This window comes from Genypterus blacodes, unplaced genomic scaffold, assembly GCF_046128005.1.
Source record: "Genypterus blacodes isolate CSIRO-AG114 ecotype Tasmania unplaced genomic scaffold, CSIRO-AGI_Gbla_v1 ptg000005l_1, whole genome shotgun sequence".
Taxonomy (NCBI): domain Eukaryota; kingdom Metazoa; phylum Chordata; class Actinopteri; order Ophidiiformes; family Ophidiidae; genus Genypterus; species Genypterus blacodes.
Genome location: NW_027466819.1, coordinates 758,248 through 770,547, shown reverse-complemented (window position 1 = coordinate 770,547; position 12,300 = coordinate 758,248). Strand labels below are relative to the sequence as shown.

At 46.4% G+C, this 12,300-nt stretch overlaps 1 protein-coding gene across 2 annotated transcripts; it reads right to left on the bottom strand.

The window, feature by feature from the left end:
• Positions 1-2,515: 2,515 nt before the first annotated feature.
• LOC143000198 (uncharacterized) lies at positions 2,516-8,404 on the bottom strand. Of its 2 annotated transcripts, none has more exons than XM_076149445.1 (3): positions 6,590-8,404; positions 5,291-5,931; positions 2,516-3,133 (listed from the first exon to the last, which is right to left on the bottom strand). In XM_076149445.1, the coding sequence occupies exons 1-2, from the start codon at positions 7,580-7,582 to the stop codon at positions 5,404-5,406; spliced, it is 1,521 nt and encodes a 506-aa protein (XP_076005560.1). In that variant the 5' UTR covers positions 7,583-8,404; the 3' UTR covers positions 2,516-3,133; positions 5,291-5,403. The 2 variants fall into 2 exon arrangements, with proteins under 2 accessions (XP_076005560.1, XP_076005569.1); XM_076149454.1 differs by having other exon boundaries at positions 2,516-3,130.
• Between the last annotated feature and the right edge of the window lie 3,896 nt (positions 8,405-12,300).

The following is a 12,300-nucleotide window of genomic DNA, read 5'->3' as shown; positions in this document are numbered from 1 at the left end:
ATGATCACACCAAAGCTTTTAATACACACTTGCGTTTGAAGAATTTGCTGAAATTCTCATTCCATCCTGATAGGAATCCCAAAAAATGTAGAGTTCTGCTATCAAGTCTCTGAAAATAGCATCATTTAGCAGGAGAGGAATCACGACCTTGTTGTGTTGTTGTTGTTGTTCTTTGGTGGGAGGAGTTGTGTGGTGAGCAGCAGGTATGAGTGGAGACCAGGGAATTGTTTTCCCGCCCACTCGGCAGCCTTACAGACGGCTGCTTTAATCATCGCGCTGACTTGTTGAAATGACGCACGTTCATCTCTTCTCAGCCAAAACTGAAGGGTTGGTTGAAGATTCTACTGGAGAGCCCAAATCTGTGTAGAATGATCCACCGCAAAATAGATTCAAATGAAGTTTGACTGGAAATTAAAGATGCAACATTTTCAAAAAGAAACTATAATGGATTTTTAAATAACAGTTTTAAGTAAATTGAAAGTATTAAATGGTTAATTTAGCTCTTTTATCTATGAATCTGATTCTTTTTCTTAACAATCTTGCATTTTCTACACCAATCTGTTACATTTCTCAGTGTTCTGTTAGTTGTAAGGCTTTTTAATGCTCTAGTTGTATATAAGTTCACTTAGAGTAACGCTGAGGTTCTTCGGATTCCGTCCAGAACCCAAACACACCAGGAGAGAGAATACTCCATGGACACACCTGAGGCATTAGCATCCTACTGGTGTATTATCTTTGGTTGGATGAAACAAATGTGAGGTGACACTACTGAGCGTCTGTGTTGTTCTTGGTCTGAGACTCTGTCTGACATACCAAAGTCATTCTGCTATTTACAAAGCTCAGCCTGTGCGTCTTCTGCCTGACAAGATTAAGCGGGAGCGTGTGCAGAGAGGTGCATGCTGGGACAACGTGGCCTTTCTCAGTGTCCATCAGGCTCTGTAGGTCATCTGAGCTCCGGGGCCTGCAGACGCTCAAGAGGTGGCTTTGAGGATTGATGGTTAGTTTGTGATTCTTGTGGCGTCTTATCATGAAAGATATTTGTTTTACGGCTGCGCAGAATTGTTGAAAGGAAGCTCTCCACAGACCTTGTGTATGAATAGCAAGCAGCTGAGGTTATATGTGGAACACCAAAGCTATCCCACAGAGTTTGTGACTAAGCCATAACAAGTGTTTAATCTTTGATCAGCAGACATGACTCACTGCTGTGACATCATATGATGAATTAGTCTATTATAAAACAGGATCAAATAGAATACCTCTGTGGCCAAAAACATGCCTCATTTTGATTGCTGGCCTTGACAAGTAATAATGGCTGCTGGCACATGACCTTCAGTGCATTATCAACTACTGGCAACGTCACCTCGCACTCCTCTCATAATACAATTACTCCTACGGCTACAAGCTGCAGACACGGACAGTGGATGACAGAGTGGACACGGGAGTTTGGAGTCAGACGCCATGTATCATCGCCCATCTGTCAGCTCGGTGTCGGAGAGAGAGAGAGAGAGAGAGAGAGAGAGAGAGAGAGAGAGAGATGAAATGGAAGTTTGTTAAAGACAAAACCACTGAGCAAGCAGGAATCTTTGATGGATGGATGGATGGATGGATTGATTGATTGATTGGTTCTGAGCTCTCGAGAACACGCCTGAAAAGAACACACACACTTCTGGTGGGACACAGACAGAATCTGATTCGGGTAAATCCTTTGAGACAAACAATACCACCATTTACCACAAGGGGGGTCGCTGCCTCACATGTCAATCGTGTCTCATGTTCTCAGGTGGGAGGAGTTGTGGAGGCAGGATGCAGCAGGTAGTTGGGACTTGGAGGAGGAATCAGGGAGTCGTTTCTTTAGAGTGTCTCCCTCCACAAGCAGGTGTTCAAGTCGTCCTTTACGTGAAGTGCCAACACCTGTGACCTTTACACCTTATGCTTGCATTCATTTCACAGCTGTCTGTACACAAATTGGCACACCGGGGGAATAGAGGGGGAATGAAGGGCCTCAACCGGATGACACTTTAATTCCCGGTCAAATTGAGTGGAGTCTACTTTGCTCTCAGTGTCAGTTTGCCAAAAGCAGCTTGGCAGAAGGGAAGAAAAAGCCAAGCCCGGCAGAGACACCTTCTAATTGCATCATCAAAGATCAATTTGAAGTGGCGTCCAATTATGTGCTCGCTCGCCTGCTTTCAAAATGAATTCCCTCTCAGAAATCAGTCCCTGCTAAACTCTCAATAAAAGTCACTCAGTCTTTGATGAGCTTCCAAAAGAAGTGAGACGGATAGAAGAGTGAAGAGACGGGAGAGAGAGACAGAGAAGAGGACGGCGGGGCTCAGATAGCAGCGGGAGCTTCTGAGAGCCGAGTGGTGAAAGTCTCAGACAAGGTTTAAACAAACAGAGGCGCCGGTCGGGTCGGGCCAGGATGCAGCGGCGGCCTAAAGCAATGAGAGGGCACACACTGCCACCTCCAGATCGGCCCGGGAACTTTCCTCACATCATTCCAGAAGCAACGCACAGCTGATGTCATTCCTTTTATTTCATATTCAAATGTGAGAAATTCATGGGTCAATGCAACATCACTTAAACAGCAGAAGTGAGATGTCAGAATGAGGGAATAACAACTGTAGCTCTTGTTTTTCTATTTTCCCTTCCTGTCCCCTCAACTTTGGCCACAGCCGACAGCAAAATACTTTTACTTGAAAAATATCTGTACATTAGTTTCTCCACTTTCAAGATATAATTCTTAATAATATAAAAATGATAGCATACATTAGGGTTAGGTAGTAAACAGACGGGGGGAAGCTGCCTGAAAATAGCTTTCTTTCAATAAAAATAAAGGACAAATAGCTATAATAAATTAATACAGTCATAGAAAAGATACCTTTGTGGTTGTTTGGTTGTTTTTGAGCAGCAGATCACAGTTGATCCCATTTTTATGTTTGCCACATCACCAGTAACAGTAAAAATCTGAATTCAGAGAGAGCTTTGAGTGCTGCTCTCCAGAGGTCTGTGCACCCTTTGCTTGCATAACATAGTAGCTCCACTCAGGGGGAATTTTCCCTTGGAAATATCCCCACCTTCAGGCTGAACTCTGCTTCCACCAGATGACAGCTTGTCTCAGTGGGATCAGCTCCTGCTGGAGAGAAATACACATTCAGAACTCGGCGAGCTCAGTGCTGCACCCCAAACAAAGACTAGAGTCGTGCTTTCTTCTCAAGGCTTTACCTGTGATGTCATTCACTCTGTGTGTGTGTGTGTGTGTGTGTGTGTGTGTGTGTGTGTGTGTGTGTGTGTGTGTGTGTGTGTGTGTGTGTGTGTGTGTGCGCGTGTGTGTGTGTGTGCGTGTGTGGCAGGAGTGGGTACTAATAATGTAAACGACTGAAGCAGAAGTACACATGACAGACAGGAGGATGTGATGTGTCTCTGTTTCGTCTCCTGGTCAGACCCGAGGACCTCAAAACCTCTGACACAATCTACATCTGCAAACTATACAACACTATAACCATCTGTGAGTTTGATCCAGTGTCTCGTATCCCCAAATGTGAAGTTAATTTCACTTCTAGCCTCGCTGTTATCTTGTTTGCTGCACAGCCCTTCAGATTCCCGGCTTCATCTTGTAGTCAATCTGTTTGAGCTCTGCTTGTTTTGCGGCCTCACGCTCGAGCAACTTCATCCTCCTCCATGGACACCCTGCTTGATCTCAGTTTGTGTGGTTTAATAGACACGCTGCCTGTCATGTAACACATAATATGTTCTATATGTATGCATGTATCATCTTTTAAATACATGTGTTTTATATATCATCACAGATATCTTTGATTTTATCTAAAGCACTCATGATCAGCAAGTTGCTTAAAGTGTTTTGATTTCCTTTAAAAAGTGTTTTTGGAACACTTTGCAGGAGATAAGTCCTCTTCCGAATAAGGGAACTAAAGCACACTGGTAAACGCCTGCACAGTAGAGCTCTCTCTCTCACACTCTCTCTCTCTCTCTCTCTCACACTCTCTCTCTCTCCTTGACCTAGAGCGGAAGCCTTGTGAGGCAGTCCATCTCTCCCTTTATCTCTCTCTCTCCCTCTTGTGTCTCTCTGCAGCATAATGTGAAGAGCCTCTCAGCGCGGCGGCTGCTGCTGCTGCACCGTGCAGGAGTGCTCGTGTTTATACGGACGTCACAAATGTAACACGGGTTTGCCTCGCTCCACTCTGGCACGGGGCCAGGGGTTTTATGATTAAAACCAGATTGTGCTTGCCCAACTCGGAGGCAGGAAAAACAGATTGCAGTTCTGCATACTCTGCACAAGAGGGAAGTACGGAAACATGCGTGTCACCTCGCCATGTGCAAAGGTGGACTTGTTGTGGATCTGTGACGGCTGTTTGTGTTTTTATTGTAGCGCTGGAAGGGCTGCTTCCTTGTTATTATCCTAATATTAAGTGAACCTCTTGCACAAAGTCGGTAATGATACATCAGGCGGCAGCACGAGAACAAAGATCAAGCTTTTCTTCAATCCCTAACAGTAAATCACAGCAATTCTGAGTCAGAGCTATGATCATCCTGTAAATATAATCATCCCTCTTTCGTGTCACATGATTCAAATCAAGTGGCTGTGGGGTCTCGCTTTGCCAAAAACTACTGAGCGCCTGCCAACTCTCAGTTCCCTGGAAGACGAGGTTACACTGCAAAAAAAGTCTATCCTAACCAGTTTAGCATCCTGCCTTCAGGCTGTGTTTTAATTGTTTCTACGGAGGCGAACAGCAGCGTCAATACGAGACGTTCCTGAGATACTTCACCTCATTTTGAGACTTGTGCTTTAAAATATGTATAAAGCAAAGGCTTGTTCAAGACTTCTTCATTCTGCTACTTGATCCCAATTGTGGAGAAATGTAATCAACCAGTTGGATTATACTTGAAGGCGGGGGAAGTGATCTCAGCCTGCTGCCTGAGTTCTTCTATCAGTGGAGTCAGTGTGAGGAATCATGTTGGAGGGACTGAAGATGAAATCCACTCGTGTTGTTAAGACAGGCACTTTTTTGCAGTGTAGTGAAGACTGGGAAATCATGTGACATCAACAAAAGCAGACACATCATGCTCCTACCCCCCTGCGCCCACACACACTCACACACACACACACATAAAACACACACACACGCCGTTTTGTAACAGAAGAACACTGCGCTTCATTTACTGACTCACAAGTCCACGCTGCTGCCAGTAAACATAGCAGACGTCATTAGCTTCCAGCGCTGACGGAAACATCAACACCGTAAAAGAAAGAGAGACGCTTTGTATCGCTTACCATGAGTTGTTCCCCTGCCTGGTCCCACTTTGACCTCCACTCCACTCATGGCTGCAGGGTCTCATGTTTCAGGCCCCCACGGCACCGGGGCAGAGCATCCACCCCCTCCTCCCTCACACCATGCTGGTGCTGTGTCGGCCCCCTCTCCCGGGGTAGGCAGGGGTCCTGGTGGGCTTGGGAGGCAGGTAGGAGCCCTTCCCGCACCTCCCGTTTTGCGGGTACGGTGGAGGCTTCTGCGTTCTGGAGATGGATGTGCTGTTCCCAACCATGACCTTCTGGTCTAGACTCTGTGACGGGGGCTCTGGGTGGGTTTGGTTGACGTGGTTGGAGTCTCTGGAGGGATACAGGTGAGGCGGGTGGCCATTGATGTCCTTACTGTGGCTGGACGCGGCGATGCGGCTGGTTTTGACCACCGCTGCCATGTGAACAGGCGAGGGAGAGTTAGTTCTTAGGATGATGCGGTCTTCATCCGTGTGGTAGGACACCTGGGCTGGAGCAGACCTGTGATTGGTCACCGGGATCACACTGAGGTCTCCAGAAGAGGCGGAGCTGTGGAAATGATTGGATCCTCCGTGAGCGATACAGGTCCCCTCCTGGTTCAGGTCAATGTTGGCTGTAAGACGATCGATCTGCTGGACCACCTGAATGACAACAGAGAGGGTCGATACTTTGCCATTCCCAAATCAATACCTAACTGTACCTGACTCCAAAACTGTTACTGAAGCAATAATCAACAGATTGTTAGAATAAAGAGCGATTATCCGGTCTGCTGTCTGTCTCCAGCTGCGTCTCAGTCTGCAAGCCTGATAAAGACTGTTTATTTGCGATATTGCTTATCGGCAGAGGCGTCCTGCAATGGATCCATGATATTTTACAGCTTTGTGCAGAATGGATACTGTAAAGGGGAGTAATTTAGTAACAAACTCAAGGTAGGCTTTTAAATGTGAAAGATGGAAGACTGCCAATCTCTGCAGCTCTCTGTGAAAGGTCAGAATGAATCACTTTCAGTCGCTGCTTTGGTGTACGATGGTAAGTGAGTCACACATGATTGAGTCACAAACAAAGGAATTGGCACGTATGAAGGCGCTGATGTGGTGTCTTGAACATGCACAGACACACACACACACACGGATCCACATCTACACCCTGGTGAAGGTTGTGCATCAGAACTAATCTCTGTTAATATTTCTAAATGTCACATTTCCATGTGAATATCTGACTCAGACCTTGGTGTGATTCTAACGCACGGATGAACCAAGTATGAAAGCGCACAACATCTCCTGCACCGCACTCTCTTACCTCTCTCATCTCCACGTGAACTTGCTTCAGACCCCCCAAAACATCTTCCAGGTGTGTGACCACTTGTCGGATTTGTTCCCGGACTGAATCCTGTGTCCTTTTCTGCTTGACCGCCTCGGAGTCCTGGCACCGGTGCTCGTTGTTTGTCGTAGGTTTGGAGGATTGTTGACTCATGGCGGCAGGGGGAGGGACGCAGGGCCCCTTCCGTCTGCTCTGGTTCAAGTGTTTCTGCGGGACTTCCGTGGGGAAGAAGCTTTTGTGTGAGGCACCTCGTCCATTACAGCTCCCTTCTGATCCACCCTTCAGTCTGCTCCACTCCTGATGGTTATCTCTTCCCTCCCCTCCCACAGCCCCCGGCCCACAGTGGCCATTTGGCACGAGCAAATGACCGGGTTGGGGACCGTCTGCGTGGGGCTCCCAGTGATATTGTCCGGTGCCGCATCCCCAGCCCTCCTCTTCCTCCCCCTCCGAGGCATACCTAACCTGTCTGTGCCTGTGGCCCCGACCTTTGACCTGAAGATGGGGGAGTGGCTCCGGCGGTAGCCTGGAGTTAAAGGGGTGAGCCCTCGTGTCACTCCACACCACACAGACACACTGTTCTTTGACAAATGGGTAGTGTCTGACCCCAGGCTCCGGCGGGTAGCTCCGCTGGGCAGGGTTGAACTCCCAGGGGTAGATTTGGCTCGTGTCACTTGGCTGGCCGTAGGAACCCGGCCCTGCGAACACAGGCCTCCTCTGTGGGCTGCGATGACCGCCTCTCTCAACTCTGTCCGCCGTGAAAGCTGTCCCTCCTACGTCTTTAAGTCGAGGAGCCTGGATGTCTCTCCTGTGGTCCAGCAATGGGTGGTCCGTCTGTCCCGCTCCCGGTCTGTACCCTGGCTCGCCGTGATGGGGGTACGGCGGCTCATACTGGACGCAGCTCTGGCAGTGGCAGGGGGTATTGTGCTGAAGAAAGCGGTGGTGTCCCGTTGTTTGTGTACCGTCTGTGTACATGTCCAAAGGAGTCCAGAAGCTGGTGTGGAAAACGCCTTAGAAAACAACTGGTTTCCTCCCCTCCCCGCTCTCTCCAGCCCAGTCATTCACTCGCTCTGTTTTCCTCATCTGTCTCTTCCCACAAGAAACTTTTTCTCCAGCTCTCCTTTTCTGCTCCCAAAGACTTCTCCCTCCCTCCCTCCCCTTCCTTCCTGCCTGTTGTTTCCCCTCTTCTCCCTCGTAGTTGTTAATCTCAGCGCCCTTTCTTTCGTTTCCTTTCCGGACCCCCTTCTCCTTCTCCTCCTAACTTTTTCTTCCTCCTTCCTCCTCACCCTGTAGCCCTCTCTCCTGCATGGGGCCCCTCTCCCTCTCCACCTCCCTCCTCCCTCTCTGTCTCTCTCTTTCTCTCTCCTTCTACCTCTCCCGCCTCACTGTTCTGTCTCATTTGACGCCGCAGACTTCCAATCTCTCTCTCTCTCTCTTTCTCTCTCTGGCTCTCTCTTTCTCTCTCTGTCTGCTGCACTTGGCCGTGTGTTTCCCGTTCACTCCCCTCCCCTCCCTCTCTCCTCTCTCTCTCTTCTCTCCACCTCTCTCTCACTCCGTCTCTTGCCTCTGGTACATTCTCTCACACAGTCGTCTGTACCTGAATTTGTGAAATCCGTCTTTCCCCTCCACCTGAATTCCAGCTGTCCCGTCTGGCTCCTGGGGCGAAAGACGGTGACTCCATAGAGGTTTGTGTGTCCGGAGAGAGTGCGTGAGCGAGTGCCTGCTCCGGTACCGAGCTCATTAGAACCAACTAAAGCCTTTGCAGGCACTGTGCAATTAAACGCTGCCTGGGATTCCTCAGCCAGAGACTGAGAGAGGCGGGGAGGGGAGGAGAGAAACACTGGGGGAGGTGGGGTTTCTAACGTGCACAGACGAGGGTGTAGACAGCATTGAGTCAAGGAGACGGAACCTCTCTGCCTTTGTACGAGAAGAGCATTTTTCACCACCATAGATCCTCTCTGTCGTCTTATCTCTCCTGTTTCCTCTCCCTCTTTGTCCTGTGCTCCTGCTGTCATCTCCACTCTATCATTCTCTCAGCTGAAGTGATTTTTAGTTCAGCAGTTCAGCTAAACTTTATTCTGCTGAGGCACGCAGAGGCAGAAACTCCTCTCGCCTCCTTACAGTGCATTTTATAGTGTAAGTAAACATCTCGTATAGGTCCAAACTGTTTCTCTGTGACTCTGCTGAGGGAAGCGTTTGCGGGCTGTGGGAGAATTTGTGGTGTCGTTTCCTCTCAACAACACCGTGTCTTTGTCCACAATGAATCAGGACAGGCATTTATTTTTTTTAAGAAAATAACCTGAGCTTTGAAAACAATGGGTTGTTAAAAAGGAGCTACGGGGAATAACAGCAGAGGAGGGTGAGTGAGGGGGTGAGTCCATCCTTGATCCGGCCCCAGCGTGAGACGGGAGGAGCAGGAATGACACACAGATTGATTTCACTGCAATGTGTCATCTCAAACAAGCGCAGGGTGGATACTCTAAGTACACACACACACACTCATACACACACGGGGTAGCAAATATATCACCAAAAATGTAAACAAGTAGTGATGAACTGCAAAAACGGTCTAGAATCTCTGTTGTTGCCATAGTGAACCACCTGCTTCCTGGGTGTTGGACTTGTTGGAGTGCTTTGTAACTGGTATTGTACTTTTTTAATTAACATTCATTACAGGGGAGAATTTTTATTATTATTCCTCCATAAGCATTGAATCAGAAAATGGCCAATTGTGAAATGGCCATAAGTGAAGTCATTCACTGGGAACATTCAGTCAGCCAAGAAACCCAATCTGACCAATCTGGCTTTACTCGGGTTTGTTCATTTCTTTGCGAGATTGTAGTGAAGTGTGTCCATGCAGCATTTCATAAAAATCACTTTAATGAATTAGTACAAGTATATTTTAAGCAGGCTTTTTATTCATTCTAAAATAGAAGTTTACGCCTGTATTTGTTTTTGTACTTGAGCTAAATATGACTTCCCACCTGATGAGGAAATCTTTTGGTATATTTTTAGTGCTGCACTCCTACTCTGTCCTCCTGTGTACATACTGTATATACAATCAAGAAGGACAAAGACAAAGCAGGACACAAGCAGCAGGACAAAGAGGACACAAAGTAACTACCTCATCCTCTAGCTTGACTCTGATCCTGGTCTGGACTCCTCAAGCAGACCTGCTTTGCACTTTACGTGTGTGAGTAAGAAGTTATTCTGGAAAGATCTCCTCGTGTATTTCTTTCACTTTTTGTCGCCTCCTTCTTAGCTGCACGGCAACAGCGACGCAAAGAACGAGAAGCGCACTTAGCCAACTACCCTGCAGTTCCTGTTCTCGCCGAGGTCAAGATGACCTAATTAGCACATATGGACTTACTTCTAAAGAGCCTAGAACAAGGGCTCAATGTGGTGTTAGCAGGGGGTGGCATATTAACCTTCCCTGCTGATGCATGGGCCCAGTTAGTTACTGATGCAGAATTGAGTTTCCCACATCGCGCCATTATTCGGGAGGACTTGCTAATGCACAATCAGCAAAAATACCCAGGAAGGCCCTGAACAATGTTTAGGCCGTATTATCAGATCAGACAGAGGTGCTGCGGCAGACATGGGAATAAGTATAACACATTTACATTTTTAAAAAGTACTAATAGGACACATACCTGGACAAAAACCTCATCTCTCAATGATTCTTTAATATTTCCATTGTATCAGATGGACATGAAACGTGACACTTTCCTGAATGAGATATCACACACCCCTCTATTCTACTCATAAAGTCTTATAAGGGTTCCATCAACCCATTCATAATTCTATTTTATTCATCCACAAAGGAGCCCCTAAGCCTTCAATTATGGTTGTGAGGCTTTCACGATGATGTGTGTGCCGTTTACTGGTGTCAGCCTGTCAGCACCATATCAGACTTTTACTGCTACTCCAGATACGCTGTGTTTGATGAGCTGTCTGTGATATCGATATCAGGTCGTGTTACGGTGAACGCTCTGCTCTCTGTAGCTCTGGCTGCCTTTGGAGCCGGCTAAGTATTCTAAGAATGCTCTGGCCACACTCTCATTGTGTGCAACATAATGTTCCCGTGTGTATTTTGAACTCCTTATCTCAGCTGATATAATTATAACAACACCTAATGCCCTTTTCGAAAATAAATGCAGTATGCACCATGAAGTCGACCATATGTCTGATGGATATACATAAACCATATAAAAATACAGAGGCATCTTGGTGACACTGCAGCACATGTCAGCTTTGCTTTATTTATACCTCTTCCTGCTGCTTTAAGTTTAATAAAGACCTCATCAGTGGATCATTTGCGTTTATTAAAAGTCTGTGAGGTAATAAGAAGTTCCAGCTCAGTTTCACATTGGTTTCAAATTTAAATGTCATCCGCAAATCAATGCATTTCCCGAGAAGCCACTGTCATCACTGGAAATGGTTGAAAATTGAGTAACAGCGAATAATAGTAACAGCAATATAATCAATAATAGCAATAATAATAAAAAGACACTGCCCAGAAAATCCTTGATCATGACGTTAGGATTGATTTCTCTCCCTTGGACCTCATCAGATCAGCACCGGGTTAGGTCAGCGCTCCTCTCTGAGCTCTCTGCCCTAATGCATGTCCTGCTTTTAACAATAACAATGGTTATGTTGTTCCAAAGAGAATTCAAAAACAATTCCCTTTCCCAAGCCAGGAAACGCTATGGCATCATGGCTAAATGTTGCCACAGAAATGCTGCATCATGCAACTCATAAGATAAGAACATTTATTTTAAGTGTGGTGGGGAAGAAGAAAATGGATTTAGTGAGGTTGGAAATACCCAGAAGTTAGAAGAGTGTTCTCTCTGTTAAAGACAGAAGCATGCATTATAAATGAAATCAGTCTGTTATTCTTGTCTTAACAATCAACCAAAGGAAAACAACACTTTATTCTACCTAAATACTAAACAAAAGGTAAAAGATAAAGAGATCTTTCACAATAATTTCCCGTTATGACATCAAATCTATCTAAACAATATCTCACAGTGTCTTCATCAAGGACACCAGGCAGGATTCAGCCTATGAAAGAATATCTAAGATCAAAATGACAGTGACAAAAGGCAGTAATGGTCGGGATAATGACTCGGGGACAGCAAGCGTTGCCTTGAGACGCAGCGCTTAGACGGCTTGCTGAGAGCCGTTGCCATGGCCGACAGTAATAAAAAAGGAACAGAATGATTCATTTTAACCTGTTGGCTTGAGATTGCCCTGACCGTGAAGCAGAGGGACGTGTTTACCTGGGTTGGGTTCTGAATGGTGACAAGAGAAGAAGGACAGATGGCATACAAGGATGGATGTGATGATGATGATGAGGAATGTAGGTGTGCGTTTGTGGATTAAACATGGTAGGTAACATAAAGGTGCCTTAGATGAACATAGGACGACACCAAGTTAAGGCACGGTGTGTAAATGTACAGCAGGAGAAATAAAAACGAAGGACGAAGAGGATGAACAAATGCATCAATCAGCCTGTAGAACTCTGCGCTGGATGAATGCCTCTAAAATGTGTGATTGCATATCACACTGACATTGAGCAGATTGGTATGGAAAATTAATTGTCATAATCTGTGTCGGTCTGTATGATATCCAAGTTGCTGCGTGTGAATTGTGCCGTTTATAGCTGAGCCAAGCAGAAAGGCACAGGTTTG